Source organism: Rhinolophus ferrumequinum, chromosome 6 (genome assembly GCF_004115265.2).
Source record: "Rhinolophus ferrumequinum isolate MPI-CBG mRhiFer1 chromosome 6, mRhiFer1_v1.p, whole genome shotgun sequence".
Taxonomy (NCBI): domain Eukaryota; kingdom Metazoa; phylum Chordata; class Mammalia; order Chiroptera; family Rhinolophidae; genus Rhinolophus; species Rhinolophus ferrumequinum.
The window spans coordinates 45,349,254-45,365,969 of NC_046289.1; the positions used below are offsets into that span (position 1 = coordinate 45,349,254).

The following is a 16,716-nucleotide window of genomic DNA, read 5'->3' on the forward strand; positions in this document are numbered from 1 at the left end:
ACTGTTGTCTTATGTAGGTTGCTATTGCTGGGGCCCCCGTCACGCTATGGATCTTCTATGATACAGGCTACACGGAACGTTATATGGGTCACCCTGACCAGAATGAACAGGGCTATTACTTAGGATCTGTGGCCATGCAGGCAGAAAAGTTCCCCTCTGAGTAAGTTCAAGCTTTAAAATTAAGATTATAAATTTAAAATTATATTTCAAAAAATTGTCTTTAATAATCATGAGAACTAATACTATAACCACGACTAATATTTTATAGAATACTAGAATGGCATGGCTATTTCTCAAAGCTGAATTATAAGGCCAGTTCATACTGATTTTTTTTTTTTTTTTACAAGTTATGTTTCAAGCAATTGTTTGTGTTGAAAGAAGTTTAATACACGACTACGGTAGAAAAAATTATATTTCTGCATTATTTTACAAATAGTTTTTTTTTACTTCTTTTTCTAGGGACATGCCATAGTTATTGATGTGTGCCGATATTGTAATGGGAAATTGAACACATGATCTTTTTTTTTTTAATTTTTCATACAGGTATCATCTGGTTAACATTACAAATTCAATACTGAAAATATGGAATCCTTATTCTAATATTACAATATAAGGAAGTTAATATAGTTAATTGTGATTAGTTTAAAGGAAGGAGTTAAGTGATTTTTCCAAATCCTTTGTTTTGCCTAACCCTCTGATACTTCCATTTCTCTAGACCAAATCGTTTACTGCTCTTACATGGATTCTTGGATGAGAATGTCCATTTTGCACACACAAGTATATTATTGAGTTTTTTAGTGAGGGCTGGAAAGCCATATGATTTACAGGTGAGTTTTTCTACATTTTCTAAATAAATAGTGATTAGTGATTCATTACTTTGAAATATAATAAACTGGAGTAAGGCTGAATTTTCAGCTATGGCCATTCTTTGCTTAAAAGAACTAAAGTAATAAGCATAGTTGTATAAAACTAGTTGGATAAAAATTAAGAATCTGTTGAAGTCAGACTGAAAACTGGCCTATTGGATTACATGACTTCTGTATCTGCTTTCAGTTTGTAATCATGGAAAAGATGATAGGAGTCCATTTACTATCCTCTGTTGCTTTTCTTCTTCCCCTTGGAAGGGTGAGGAAATGTGACTTGATTTCATTATTGCAAAAGGATTTTTGGACCTGATTACATGGTCTTTTAATTTTCTTTTATATTGACATCGGGTTACCTACCTCCATTGCTCCATTACTCAAATAAAAAGGTTTTAAGAAAAATCTTCCTCCTTTCTACTTCTTACATAGATTATATGCTCATAAGAAATGAAAAAATACTACTTTTTCCTGTTTTATGTTTCAGTTGACATTTATGTAGGTAAGCTATGAGATACTAGTCTATAGCAGCAGTTATCCAGCATTTTGGTCTCAGGACCCCTTTATGTACCAAAGAGCTTTTACATACCAGAGAGCGTTTGTTTGTGTGTGTTATGTCTATCAGTATTTCTTGTATGAGATACTGAAACTAAGAAACATTTTAAATATTTGTTTATTTTAAAATAACAATAATAAACTATTACATGTTAACAAAAATCAGATTTTTTTTGGTGGGGGGGGGGGAGATATTTTCCAAAACAAAACCAAAAAAATTTACTGAAAAAAGTAGCATTGCTTTTACATTTTTGTACATCTCCTTAATGGCTAGCTTAATAAGGAAGACATCTGGATGCTCATAGCTACTGCCTCATGCAATCTGTTGTGAAATGTTGTTTTGGCTAAAGTATATGAAGAAAATTTAGCCTCATAGAGTCTGTAGCTAAGAAATGGGAGGGATATTTTAGCCTTTTGAGATAATTGTAGGTATTCTTTGACAAATAGTAGTTTCCTAAAGGTTTTTTGTGTGGAACCTGAAGCCATATCTATAAACTTTCCATACTCTTTTGCATTAAAGTCTGTTGGATCTTGTATTTCAAATGGATCTTTTGCCCATACATTGGTCTTCTGGAAAATATTGGTTCACTGTGTTATACCAGTCTTCTAAATGTTCACTCATTTCATAAAGTATTTTTTAAATCACATGAATATTACCACTGATCTTATCAGAAAAGTTCATATGGGGAGCTCTTGAGCTACTGTGTTTCCCCGAAAATAAGATCTAGCCAGACAATCAGCTCTATTGTGTCTTTTGGAGCAAAAATTAATACAATTACTATAATATAAGACAGGTATAATGTATTATAATGTAATGTAATGTAATATAAAATATAATACCTGATCTTATATAATGTAATATAACACCAGGTCTTGTTTTTTATTTTATTTTATTTTATTGGGGGATATTGGGGAACAGTGTGTTTCTCTAGAGCCCATCAGCTCCAACTCGTTGTCCTTCAATCTAGTTGTGGAGGGCGCAGCTCACTGGCCCATGTGGGAATCGAACCAGCAACCCTGTCGTTCAGAGCTCGCGCTGTAAACAACTGAGCCATCCAGCCACCCGGTCTTATATTAATTTTTGCTCCAAAAGACACATTAGAGCTGATTGTCTGGCTAGGTCTTATTTTCGGGGAAACAGGGCAGTAGTGAAAAATGCAAGTTTTCCAGAATTAACAATTTTCACTTAAAAGCTCAAAATTTATCATTGGCAACAAATACTGCCTTTTTTTTTTTTTTTTTTTTAAACTGGGGAATCCTGGGGAACAGTGTGTTTCTCCAGGGTCTATCAGTTCCAAGTCATTGTCCTTCAATCTAGTTGTGGAGGGCGCAGCTCACTGGCCCATATGGGAATCAAACTGGCAACCCTGTTGTTCAGAGCTCAGGCTCTAACCAACTGAGCCATCCGGCCCCCTCCCCCCAATGTCATTCTTGAAGTGACCAGCTCATTTCATTCATTTTTGAAAAAATGTTGGCCAGATACCCACATCTGAATCACCATAGTTGTCAGTCATTCTTTCAAGTTAAAAATGAAATTCCATTTAAAATTTGGCTAAGATCAAGTGTAAAATGTGGCAGTTCAACTTGCAACTCAGTTGTACAAGTGCTTTTTCTTGAGATATCCTGTAGGAGTACACTGTGCATTCTTTCCATTTCATCACCACAGAATATTAAAAAGACATCTATTCCAGTGTTGCAATTTAATAAAATCAATTCTAATTTTTAGTGCTACTTAAGTGAAATTGGTATTTTCTTTTTTTACTGCAAGTATGTGGTGGTTTAGAATAGTGTGACTTCTAGTACAATTAATGGCTTTGAATCATTGCCTTGATTCATGATAAAGTACCAGCACTATTATCCACCATCACTTTTGCATTATCAGTGCAAATGCCAACACAGTGAATAAAGGCAAATAATGTCTTGGTGTTGTTCTGAAAGTAGTGTGACGTTGTGTATCCCTTGAAAGGGTTTCTGAGGACCCCAGAAGTCTGCAGAGCACACTTGGAGAACCACTGCTCTACAGATAAATTCTTCTGTAAGCCTAGTGGTATATAGGGAATTATAAAAAGAGGAGAGGGGCCTTTAGATAGGATGTATGTATGTAATATCTGGTGGAGAGGGTGTACTCATGTTATTAATCCTGCTGAAAATCTCTGGAAAGCTTTGGAAGGAGATATATTATTAAATTCTTATTTTTCGTACTTTGATTTTTTTGTTAAGATCTATCCTCAGGAGAGACACAGCATAAGAGTTCCTGAATCTGGAGAGCATTATGAACTGCATCTTTTGCACTACCTTCAAGAAAACCTTGGATCACGTATTGCTGCTCTGAAAGTGATATAATTTTGACCTGTGTAGAACTCTGGTATACACTGGCTGTTTAACCAAATGAGGAGGTTTAATCAGTAGAGAACATACAGTTGATCATCACATTTTGGTACCTGCCACATAACATCTACTTCTGAAAGTATATTTGGTGCCATGCAGGCATCTACAGCTTGTGGATAGTAATCTAATACCTTAACCATACCCACACAAAATTTTGAATGACACATATTTCTGAGGGACCCAGGAAAACCTTGAGTAATTCTCTGCTGGGTCCTTAGAAATATGTGATTAGCATATAAGACATTAGCACCATGTATCCATACTACCTTATTTTCACTTTTAACAGCATTATAAACCTCATGGACTTAATTAGTATATTTTTACAGTATACTTCTGAGTTTGTTAAATTATGATATTAGTAATTGGTTTGGTTCAGTTCCAGAATCTCTGACTAGTGACAGATTTGATAGCACTTAAATGTAATTGAATAGCTTATGCTTCATTGCTTGGGATGTATCCAGCATGTTATAAACTAATCTATATTAAATCTATGACTTAACCAGTCATTAATGATTTTTCAAGGAAAACTTAGTGGCCTCCTAAAGACACTTATTTTGTTTCATTCAGGCTCTGACCGGTTTTTAGTCAATTTAAATTGTATCTAGTATAAATAGTTCTCTTTGATGATATGACAGAGTGGGTTTTTCCTTTCGCATAAAGGCGGAGTAACTGTATATGTAGCATGGATTTAATTAGTCTTATAATATTGATAATTACAGGCAGAAAAAATTTAATCAAATGATTAGAGCTTAAATATTTGCAGGCAATTTATTTTCCGTTAAGAAAAGGAAAAAGTACACATTCATTTGTATTCTTCAGAAAATTTAGCGGTGCCAGTTTCCATTGGGTATTTCCTTATTAAAATGTTCCAGGGTTTTAGGGAGATGGAAGGGAATTTTGGCAGGCTGGGGGAGACCAGGATGCGGAGAATGACAGGGAGAGGAGAAGGTGAAGGCATGCTTAAGAACTAAGCAGAAGCATAATTTGACCAAAAAATACTCATGAAAAAGTTTGGAAAGTGAAATTCAAACTTGTAGAATGTTAGTTAAGAAAATCAGAATTAAGAAATTACTCTGCTGCCAACACAGTTATAGACTAACATTATTCGGGGGAGGAAAAGTTCCTTAAGAGTTACTTTTATAATTCTAAATTCTAATTTTTTTGTTACTTTCTTAATTTTGGAAACCTTACAACTTTAAACTTTCTTTTTCCTTTTTAAATTATTTGAGCATAATTTAGATACTGTGAGCTTAAAATAAAAAGGGTTTTCAGACAACCTCTTTACCATAAACTGATTCCTGACAGGCCATGTCTCTTTTTTTCAGTGTTCAAAGCCTAGAAGCAATTTCTTGACTGGCCATGACATTTTCCTGGGTTAGCCCTAGCTCTTGACTGTTAAGGGAGCTCCTAGGCTTTCAGGTGCTCATTGGGATCTGTCCCCTTAGAGTCTTACGGTGCTAGATGGGTCACATTGGAGCCAGTGGCAGAGAAGGCATCTATAAGTTTGACCCTTTTTATCACAAGCCTCAGTGTTTGAAAAGTTGTTACTAGTACTTTTAAACAGCGCTCCAAGAAAAATTGTTTTTTCTTTCTCACCACTACACAGAGTGGATTTCTCCCGTAGAGAGTACAACCTCCGTTAGTAAGGATGGTGACTGAGTCAGAGGTGGGCTTTATTGCTGAGGGCCAGGTCGGATGTGGGAGAAGTCCAGAAATGGCAGGGTGACCTGGTGGTTCTGTCCTTGGAAAGGGGATTGGGTTTGGGTTTGTGTATTTATACTGTACAATAGGTGCCACACTTTTCCCTTTTGTCTGTATATGTATTGATGTTGTTCATGATATTTTCCCATGCCATGATTTGTTTATATTTTGCAATGTTAAATTAAATTGATTTGGGTAACTTTTCTTCCCCAAGAAAGTATTTTCCCCCATTACTTAAGAAGGTGGTTTTTGTGGACTAGTTGGCCTCCAAGGATCTATACTTATATAATATGCAAAGTAAAAATGGTATGAACAGTGGCTTTTAGATAGCTGCTCATTTGAAACCTCTTACCCATTAAGGCTGTTTCTTCAAAATGGCATCTGTTATTCTATCAAAACAAACCTTAAAAAACCTTATATACTCTTAAATGCACAGGTTTTCCTTTTGCATCTTGCCTTCTTTCCGCCTATCATAAGCATTCCTTTTATCATTCCCAGTCACTTAAATGCCATTCTCCTCCTGATTGAATTCACTTGCAGAAAGACAGCTTGACTGAATTTGATTTTTTAAACCAATGTGGAAAACATCATAATCAATTCGAGCAATCAGTAGAAATTTTGCTAAATCTATTGGTACCCTGTCTATGGGTAACAACTTAAAAGATAAGAGTATATAAAAGTAGTGGCTGTTTCGGTGAGAGCCAAAAAGCACTAGGTTAAACATCAAATGGGGTTTTTGTAGGCTTGATAAATGGGTACACTTGATCAACCATCAACAGAGTTGCTTGTGCATTGTTGAGCAGTGGGACTCAAAATCTAAGATTCTTCTGGGATGTTTACTAAAAGAAGTGTAGTCTTGAACCTCACTCTTAGAAATTTGGATTCAGTTGATTTGGGTGGAGACCAGGAATCTGCATTTCTAACAGGCTTTCCAGGTGATTCTAAAGCAAATCTTTTGTGTGCCACTTGCAGAAATTTCTGTAGAGAATTGAGTTGGAGTAACAAAATAATAGGTGATTTTTACACTGGACTGATTTACATGAACCCAAAACAGTAGTCAAGACAGCTGCTCATCTATAACGATGGGTCCCTTCTCAGTCTGAAGAAGCAGAAGCTATCCTTAACTGTATATCCCCTTTGTCTGGAGATTCTTTTTGGAATGAAGGTTTTTTCCCTCTATGCCATTCCTGGCTCATTTCCAAAGCCTCACACAAGAGGATGAAGTCACAGTGCATGTGTTACTTTTTCAAAGAAGGAGATACAGATATTGATGCTTAACTTTTTTTACCACTTGTTTTATTCTTTACAGAAGGTTGGTATCACGCCTCTCTGTAACATCATTCTCTCTTCTGGTGGAATGATTCCTATAAGATCTCTCATTATTATAGAATTCTACATTTTTAAGCTATTATATCTTGGATATGATTGAATGTTCTCATTTGTTAGAGGAGGAACCTACATATTAGAGAGAGAAGAAAGTATACCCATGGCCATACAGCTGGTTAGTGTTCATTTGGTACTGGACTCCATCCAGATGTCCTGACTCATGGTAGTTAAATGATACGTAGAAAAGGCAAATTTTTAAAAAGTATTTATTAATATATTCCTATGAAACATTTTGAAGATAACATAAAATGGTTAATTTTTCCATTCTAAAGTAAATGCTAAGCATGCTTATTAATGAAGCAGTACTTCTAATTAGTATATGACATTCTGAAGTTAATTAAAATTGTTACACTAAATATGTCTTCCTTGGTGTAGTGGGGAGATTTGGGGATTGGGATATAGAGTAGTGCTTGCTTAAGCCTGGGAGCCCAATTTTTAGCTATTTAAAGTAAGAAAAGAGACATGGCCCTATCCAAACTAAGATATATAAGGTGAGTGTCCATTCCCAGCAGACATAAAGGAATAAGGGAACTTCCCTGACTTCCACCTTCCCAACCCCTCCCAGCCTCACCTATCCATCTTGCAGCCTAAAACATGGAGACGTGTTCGTGCAACGTGCTGGTTCCTGCTTTTCTTAACTTTGTCAAGAGACAGCTCTAGGTAATCATTTCACAGACAGAAAAAGTAGTGTTTGTATGTTGGTTTTTAAATAACCCAAATACAAATTTATGTTGTATTCAGCACAATTGGAGTTCAGGTTTTTAATTTAGAACATAAAGTGCCTGCTGTTTTAAGCATTGACTTGTATAAAAAGAATCGCATGTCTCACACCAGTAAGTTTATGGGTTTTCTCATTTTCAGCTACATAGCTTTTAATCATGTAAAGCGAAACATTAGTTTTGTTGCATTTTATTACAGGTTCTTTGTTGCAATAAAGATGCTGCTAAAATTAATTGATGTAAATGTTCCTTTTTCCCCTATTCCCCATTTATACAGTCTTCCCCTAATTAGTGGCAAGTGTGCCGTGATTAATATACATGAACAAGGTCATGCTTGCAATGGAGAAGGTAGACTGCAAGGTGGGGTTTCTAGTACTATAAACACTAACCAAAAATGCATCCAGACCCAAAGGGAGGTGTGCAGAGAACTGCTTTGTACCTGCAAGGGGTTCCCAACACCCATCAGTTGATACTGCAAGGGTAAGTAGTGCTTGGAGCTAATGATTAGTGTAGCTTCCCTGAGCAAGGGAGTTTCTTGGAAATGCAAGTTGGAGTGCATAGTGGTTTCTGCATGTTACCCAAGAAATTTCAAGGGAGTTCATTGCAGTACCTTTTTTTAGAGGTTTCTTTGACAATTCTCTGGTGTTGAAGCTGTACTAGAGAAAGGATGGGGGAATAGAAGCAGAGGAACTCTAAAATTAGTATATTTGAGTTCATATGATAATCTTTCCAGAACAGACACTTAATCTGGATTCTATAACTCTCTGATGTTGTATGCAAAATATTGCGTGAATGCATGGTGGTGCATTCTGGGGAGAAGAGCTTTGGCTTTATCAGATTCTCAAAGGGATAATAATCTAAAAAAGAACAACTGCTATATTATGTATTAGGGTCCTAAACTTTTCATTTGTATACAAAAATTATTTGGAATGAAAATGATCTTTAAAGACGGTAATTCCTAAAGGGCAGTGCTTCCTAACCTTTCAACTAATGACAGAAAAAGACATTCGTATGACACGGATAACCTGCTTGCAGCCAGAGGTGACCAGCCAAGCCACCCAAGCTCTAAAGAATATTTCAGTATGCCTATAATCCATTTATGGCACTGATTGGGAGACTTATATAGACTACCTTGGTCCCTTTAGTTCAGCCTAGATTTATTGCTAATCAAAAATCAGCTTTCAACTTGCCCATAAGCCAAGACTGCAGAGACTGCTGAGGTGCAGACTTGCTAGTGGCTCTAAGACTCCAGCGCTCCAGAGTCAGATCAGAGCAAGTGCTATGGTTTGAAGACCTTAGACTTCCCTTTGGCCTAACCTCACCCACTTGGTGGTTATGAGGAAACTGATCCCTTGGTGCTTTGCGGGGAGAGCAGAATTGAAACAGCTGCAGTATGAGAATCTCATAACAATTTTATTTGGCGCTTGGAGTGATTTGGGGAATTACCAGGATTTAAATGTTCATCAGCCTAGTTCTGTCCACAGATCTGGTGCTCTGGCCCTGCCACCCTGGAAGAGGTTGCATTCCCATTAAAACGGATTAGATGGGATTCAGCTCTGACACAGGTGATGAAATTGAGTTTGCTATGTGCTCCTTATTGAAAGATGCTCTCTAAATTGGCTCCCAGATTTGAGTTCTTGAAATAGAAGTTTGGGGAAGCAATTAGCCAGGATGTCTTTAGCCAGTTGCAGGAATTCTTCCCACCTGTACTGGAAATGCACCCTACAGAAGTGGCACAGTTTATTTTTAACATGCTACTTCACGGGTGATACAATTCTTTGCAGAAAAGTCCTCCGACCAGATAGATTATGGAAACCACACTGCCATTCTATAAAGTGAACTCTCCATGTTGGCTTGGTTTCTGGCCACATATGTGGTCATAGTTGCATGCCTAAGCGTCACGTGAATGCTGTTCAGTTGGGCACTTGATGATGTGTTGCCTTGCCAGGTAAATGCTTTGCATCCTATCAACTCTCTGTTCTGCCTCATTCCTATTGCTGCTCCGGCCTCAGTCGAGGGCCTGTAATGTCATGCTGGGGGTAACAACAACAGCACCTCTCCAGCTAGCCTGAGTTGGAGGTGAAGATTAGGAATTCCAAATGACTTCAAAGAAGCAGTTCTCAACTTTTCATCCACCAAATATTTAGTAACAACCATGTGCCAGGCCTGTGTTGTTAGGCTATGCGAAAACAAAGGTGAAGAGGACGCCTCCCTTGCTCTCAATAGGTTCTCAGGACCAACTCACCTCCCGCCTTACTAGCACACCCAGGAGGACACAGATGTCTTAAAAGGCACGCTAAATTCTCACTTTCCTGCTCTGGTCCCTAAATTGTGTCAGACATTCAAGCCCCTGTATCGCCCGACCTCACTATCCCTCACTTCCCCTCGCCTGGGCTCTTCACTCACCCACAAGCATCCTGACAGTTTCCTCTTTCAATTAGTAGAACACATGCTAGTCCCACCTGAGAGAGGCGGCATGGCAAACGGTACCAGCACTAGCTTTGGAGCCTGGCTTCCACACTTGCCTCTGTTACTTGCTAGCTTTATGGGCCTTGGCATGTTTACATAACATTCTGACCCTCAGTTTCCTTAGGTGTGAAGTAGGAATAGTAACAACCCTCCTCAATGGATCGTTGTAAAAAAATAAAAAAGATTGTGAGGGTTAAATTCATATATTACTATAAAGGCTTTCATGCCTGGTATGCAATAAAAGTACTCAATAAAGCTGATCTCAGATTTAGCACTTAATTTTATACCATACTGTTTGCCTCTGGTTTTGTTTCTCCAGTTAGATTACAGACTGAGTAGGCATTGTATTACACTTGGTTAATTCTCCCCATCATACCTACTAGAGTTAGATAGGTAGGAATCACTTATTAGGTACTTGAATACCAAAAAATTTTCAAAGGAAAACATTTTTGACTTATTTAGCATTGTCTGATGGATAGATTATAGGTGCCTAGGTACGTGTCTACCAATTCATTTGTAAGGCTGCAAAAGAAACCAAATTTACCATAATTTAAACTTTTAGGATGACTCCTTTGAAATGTCCTTGGAATTTTTATTCTTTCTCCCCCACCAAGGCTTTAGGGCTGGAGGAGTGGTGCTTCTCAGCCCTGGTTTCTATCACAACTGCCTGGGGAGCTTTTAAATACACTGATGTCCAAATCCCTCCTGGGATCAGTTAATCAGCATGGGGGTTGGGAAGTAGGTCTGCCATCTTTTAATTTTTTTTCTTTTTATATAAGCTCCCTGGGTGATCTTAATGTGCAATGCAGCCAGAGTAAAGAGATTGAGAGGTGCAGCAATGGAAGACTGTATTTATGGAGTGTTAGAGCCAAAACAGATATCATCTCATCTGCTGCTTTGCTTTACGGATGAGAAGCTGAGGCCCAGAGCCCGGAAGCGATTATACCACAGCCATGCCAGCTGCTTAAAGAGAGTCCACACTTTAGCCCAGGTCTTCTGTCTCTGTCTTCACCTCCCAGAGCAGTGTTCTCCCAAACCAGAGTTCAGCAAAGGAATCTGCCAAAGTGAGGGAGCCGAGGTTGCTGCCAGGAAACCACGGAATTTACTTCACCCAGAGCAGCTCAGCTTTTTACTTCTGTATGATGGGGGACACATGATCTTCAGCTTCAAAGAAGAGTTCACAAATCAGTGGCCCCCACCCCATCATTTTACAGATGGGGAAACAGTCCCAGAGAAGACTGCAAAGCCATTGAGCTGTCAAGTGGCAGAGCTGGTACCAAAAGGCAAGCTGAGGACTCTCCCTGAGCTACAGGCTGATAAACTGACTTCCCCAAAGGCACGAAACTAGTTGGTAGCTGAACAGAGACACTTGAATGCACTGTCTAGACTACCTACTAAATTTTCTAAAATCTAAGATGTTACCATTTATAAGATCCTGATGTCAGAAATATAAAAATGTGAATCAGAATGTCTCTTAGAATCAAGAAAATATGGTATTTGCCTGAAATCTGAGTTCCTTCAGGGACTGAGTTCATGCTGAGAAAGCATGTCTTGGGTGGGTCTTGGATATGACTCTCCCTGAACTTGCCCAGAGAAAGAAGGGGGAGCATGGGAAAGACGAGAGAATTTGGAGTCGGATAGACATGGGTTCAAGTCCAGTAGTTGTAATCTTGATCAAGCCCTTTACTTCTCTAACCTTGGACTCTATAGTGCCATACTAACACCTCCTTCCCAGAGTTGCGCTGAGGCCAAAATGCCGAGCACAGGCCTGGCATTGGATAGGGGCTTGGAAATGATTTATGAAGTTCAAGTTGGCATTCCTGCCGTTGATGTGACCCCACCCCCTGCAAGAAGTGCAAGGCTGCCAGCAGGAGCAATCTGTTCTCCAGGATCTGAGCTGTCAGGCCCAAGTCCTGGAGAAGATAGATGCTGGGTGGGCAGAGGAACATGACTCAGCCCCAGGGGTCTTGGGAGCGCAGCAGGTTCTGGAACGTGAGCGAGGAGGAGGGGACAGAATTCTCCAACGGGGTGACCGGACTCTGCCTTAGGCTCGGATACTTTGCACCTGCCTGTCCAAGGACTCACATTCCAGGGTTGCACGTTGGGATAAAGGGGTCATTAACTATAAGGCCCTTGTTAGGGATCACATGCTTTCTTTACCTGTGAGCAGGTGACACATGTCCCTCTGAATACCCACTGCCCACCTGTGTGGTGAGTGTCCCATTATTTACAGAATATTTCCTCATGACAGAATCATGTTCAATCTGATCTCCGCTATAAGCTAGGAGACTGAATCAGTTAGAGTATTCTTGTTCCTTCCATGTTCCCCCCACCGCCCAGAGAATGAAATGAGAGCTCAGAGAGGTTGTAGGCCCAAGGTCACAGTGCAGAAGTGGAATGCTAATCCTGGCTTCACTCATCCATTAGCAAGCAACATGACTCGAGCAGCTGCCATGGACCTGGTTCCTGCCGAGGGATCCAGGGATCTGGGAATGCTCAGAGTCAGACGCATTCTGTACTCTCAAAGGGTTCTCAATCCAGAAGTGGAGGGGGCCGTGTAAATCAAAGAGGGTCAGTGCAAAGAGAGCCATGTTGAGTGCTGTGTGGGGCCCCAGGAGACAAAGCAGAACAGCAGGAGGGTGGGCTTTGACCGGAGAGCCTGCCTTCCGGTTTCCTGAACTACTGCCTACAGTGCGATCTTGGGCAGGTTAGTTAACTTCTCTGTGCTTCAGCTTCCTCTTCTACCACCTAGAGCTAATGATGGTAATACTTCATGGAGTTGCTGTGAGCTTCGATATGAGAAAACACTTGCAAAGCTCCTAGTGTCGGACACACAGCACTCAACAAACATGAGCTGTTATTTTTTCTGAGCACTGGAAGAGGATGGTCAAGGAAGGCTGCACTAAGGAGGTGGCATTTGAATTAGGTGTTAAGGAGTGAGTTTCTCCAGGTGGGAGGAAGTCACTCTAGGCAAAGAGAATACCCACAGACATTAAGTGATGGGGGTGGGGGGCGGCACTGGCACACTGGAAGGCGGGAACCTGAGTAGGGGCTGGGGAAATAATAGGAAAAGGTGGGATTGCTAGGGATGGGGTAGGAAGGGCGTTGAATAACAGGAGCCGAGGGGGTTGTGTGTCTGCCCACCCACCCCTTCTGCTTGCTTCACCTCCACTGGCTTGTCTGTGAGGCCAGAGGGGAGGTCAGGCCATGGGTTTCGACATACTTTGATGGGGAAAATGAGTCAGAAGAAAGCTGTTGGGTAGGGCAGGCCTAGGGGAGGACCCTGGCCCGCAAGGGCCCTGGGAGGACACAGTCAGCAGGGGGCTTGCAGCTTCCAAAGAGAGGTGGGCAGTGTGACCTGCATCGCCTTTCAGTTCTGCTGAAGGTGGTGTGCCCATCCTGCCATGACCACTGTGCCCAGTTGTGAGCAGAGCATCCAGAGACCGAGAGAGAGCTCACAGCTCGCTATGCTGGGTGTATGTACAGGGGCCCTCACCCAGGGGCACCAGGAAGGAGCCATTTGCATCCCAGGCTTGCTGGGCAGGCTGGCCTGGAGAAGAGGTGGGTGTTGCAGAGCATTGGTTCCTGCCAGGAGCTGGCTGTTGGACACAGCAAAACGCTGATGGGAGCAGGGCACATGGAACAGTGTGTGCCCAGAAAGCTCAGGAGGAAGGACAGTGCAGGGCTGGGGGGGCATCCGCGTGAGCAATACAAACCTATATCATCGTTGGCTGGGTTGGTTTCTTTTAGTTTTAATTTATTATGGTTACATTGGCACATAGCTTAAGGAGTCAAGTTCTAAAACAAATCTCTAAATAACATGTTTATATAATGTTTTCCTGTGATTCTTTTTTATGCATTATCTAGTGGCAACCCACTATGAAAGATTAACATTTAGCTTTTTTTATTTTTAATTGGGGAACAGTGTGTTTCTATAGCGCCCATCAGCTCCAAGTCGTTGACCTTCAATCTCGTTGTGGAGGGCGCAGCTCAGCTCCAAGTCCAGTCGCCATCCTCTCAATCTTAGTTGCAGGGGGCGCAGCCCACCATCCCATGAGGGAATTGAACTGGCAACCCTGTTGTTCAGAGCTCGCGCTTTAACCAACTGAGCCATCTGGCCGCCCCTAAAATTTAGGGGCGGCCTAAATTCATTTCCCTTTCATTTCTACCCAACACACACACTTCCCACCTCCACCATCTTTTTAATATAATTCTATTATAATTTTACTTAGACCAATATTCCGTGTTTACATCAGTATGATTATGTAAATGTATTCAGAGATGATGTCATATAATAAACTTTGAATCATTTTCGTTCTTCAGAACTTTCTGTTTTACCTAGTTAATAATTATGTTTTTTAGTGTAAATATATTTATTAATTCAATCTCCAACTTGTCAGCCTTTCCACTGATTTTTCTGTTTTGTTTAATGTCTAATATTTTACTGCAATATATTTTTATTGCTGATTTACAACATTTCAGATATTTAATGAATTCAGTCGGTTTTGACTGCCTAGGATGAGAACACAGCCATCATTTGTAGTGTTGATTCTTCAGGAGATGTGTTCTGCTTTCTAGGCAATTGCCTTGTGAGGGCACTACAGGCATGACCACCTGTAGAATGCCAGTTTCTGCCCTCAAGGAGCTTCTAGTGTTATCTGAGATACAAGACTGAGACATATGAATTACAGAAGTGAAGAAATGGCAGTACGAGGCACAAATAATCCAGTGGCTACTGAGCGGTACCGACAGATGAGTGAGGACTGGATGATACCTTGAAGGAGCTGAGACTTGAGGTTTAAGGGATTGTATATGTTGTTTTTATTGTGGTAAAATATACATAACATAAAATTTACCACTTTAGCCATTTAAGTGTATGGTTCAATGGTATTATGTACACTCACACTGTTGTGCAACCATCACCATGATTTCCAGAAATTTTTCATCATCCCAAACGGAAGATTGTATGTATTTTTTCCTCTCTACGTTATATTTACTATTTCTAATTACAAAAGTAATACGTATTCATTATAGATAATTTGAAAAAAATAGAAAAGCACAAAGAAAAAAATATAAATATTCCATAATTCCACAAATTGTTTAGCAATTTGATGATCAGAAAGGCGTGGAAAGGCATCCCAGAGTAAGAGGAGATCCATCCCACTGGCTCAGAGGGTTTGAGCCAAGGCCCAGTGTGGGAGATAGTTTTGAATATGAAGGGTGAAGATAAACATATCTACCTTTTGTATCTTCTTAGAGGAGGATGAATGGCGGAGGTAGTAAGTGGTTCTAATAGTGAACCCAACCCCCAGTAAAGACTCCAGCAGTTGTTCTAGTTACCTAGTGCTACACAACAAACCACCCCACACATAGTGGTGTAAAACAACAACCACCATTTGTTACTGCCACCATCTGTCACAGTGCCGGGGTTAGTGGGGCTCAGGGTCTCCTATGAGGCTGCAGTCAGACAGTGGCTGGGCTGGACACTGCGAAGGGGCTCTGACACATTTGGCTCCTGAGCTGGGACAGCTGGGGCTCCAGCCGCATCTCTATCTCCATGTGATGCCCCCACTTGGTCTCCCCAGTACTGCAGCTTCACGGTGGCCGGATTCCTTCCATGGTGGCTCGGGGCTCCAAAGATGCATGTCCCCCAGAGAAAGTCAGGTGAGAGCTGTATCTTCCTGTATGACAAACCGCAGAAGAATCACCACCACCACATTCCATCCTTTAGAAATGAGTCACGAAGTCCAGCCTGTATTCAAAACCAGAGGAAGTAGACTTTACTTGTTGAAGGAAGGAGTGTCAAAGAACTTGTACACATATTTTTAAACCACACCGTGGTGGATTCCACTATCTATTCTAGAATGATGTGAATGCCACAGCCCCCCATTGCTGGTCCTACAGAGCAAGTAGGCCATAAATTCTTGATTTAGAGTCACAGAGCCTACTGAGATTTTTAGAGATTACTCAGGCAAGTGCTTCCCAACATTTTTTGATGCTCAAACCCCTTTCATAGTAAGTTCTTTAGCTTGAGAACTCCCTTAGTGATTTAAATCTTTCATCATTTTTGCATGACATATGATAAAAGAGTAACTTTTTTTAACCATTCATCTAAAAAACATGCATTAGGATCTTACTATATGCTGTGCACCAGGGGTGTCCAAACTTTTTTCAACGTTTTTTACCAAGGGCCATATGCAGTAAAATACACAAACAGCCGGCCACTCACACGAGGTGAAGTACGTATTGCCTCACCTGGTTTATTTAAGTAAACTAAATATATTTTTGGAATTTGCTGTGGGCCAATTAAAAATGGATTGAGGGCCGCAGTTGGCCCGCGGGCCACAGTTTGGACACCCCTGCTGTGCACTGTGCTAGATGCAAGGAAAGCCGGAGCGAGCAAGATACACCTCCCCCTGCCGCAATGAACTTACTGTCTCACAGTAGAGCCAAACCATTTCATAAAAAATAGTATAATAAAGTGTATTAGATGTTCTGATAGGGGACATACCAGCTCACAAAATAATTTCTCCGGTTCTGATCTCTCTGCTCAGATTAAAGCCGTTTCTGGTACTTTAACATTTTCACTTGGATGCCATGCAGGCACCTCACACTCAACATTTTTAAAAAGTGATTTA

The 16,716-nt window shown here is 40.4% G+C and overlaps 1 protein-coding gene across 4 annotated transcripts in view; it reads left to right on the forward strand.

Moving 5' to 3' along the window:
* DPP8 (dipeptidyl peptidase 8) overlaps positions 1 to 7,843 on the forward strand; it is a 52,486-nt gene extending 44,643 nt beyond the window's left edge. For all 4 annotated transcript variants that reach the window (XM_033107983.1, XM_033107982.1, XM_033107985.1 and 1 more), the window contains 3 exons: positions 18 to 160; positions 716 to 827; positions 3,636 to 7,843. In XM_033107983.1, coding sequence (XP_032963874.1) covers positions 18 to 160; positions 716 to 827; positions 3,636 to 3,758 — 378 coding nt within the window. In that variant the 3' untranslated portion in view covers positions 3,759 to 7,843. The remainder of the gene's footprint in view (positions 1 to 17; positions 161 to 715; positions 828 to 3,635) is intronic.
* Positions 7,844 to 16,716: the final 8,873 nt, after the last annotated feature.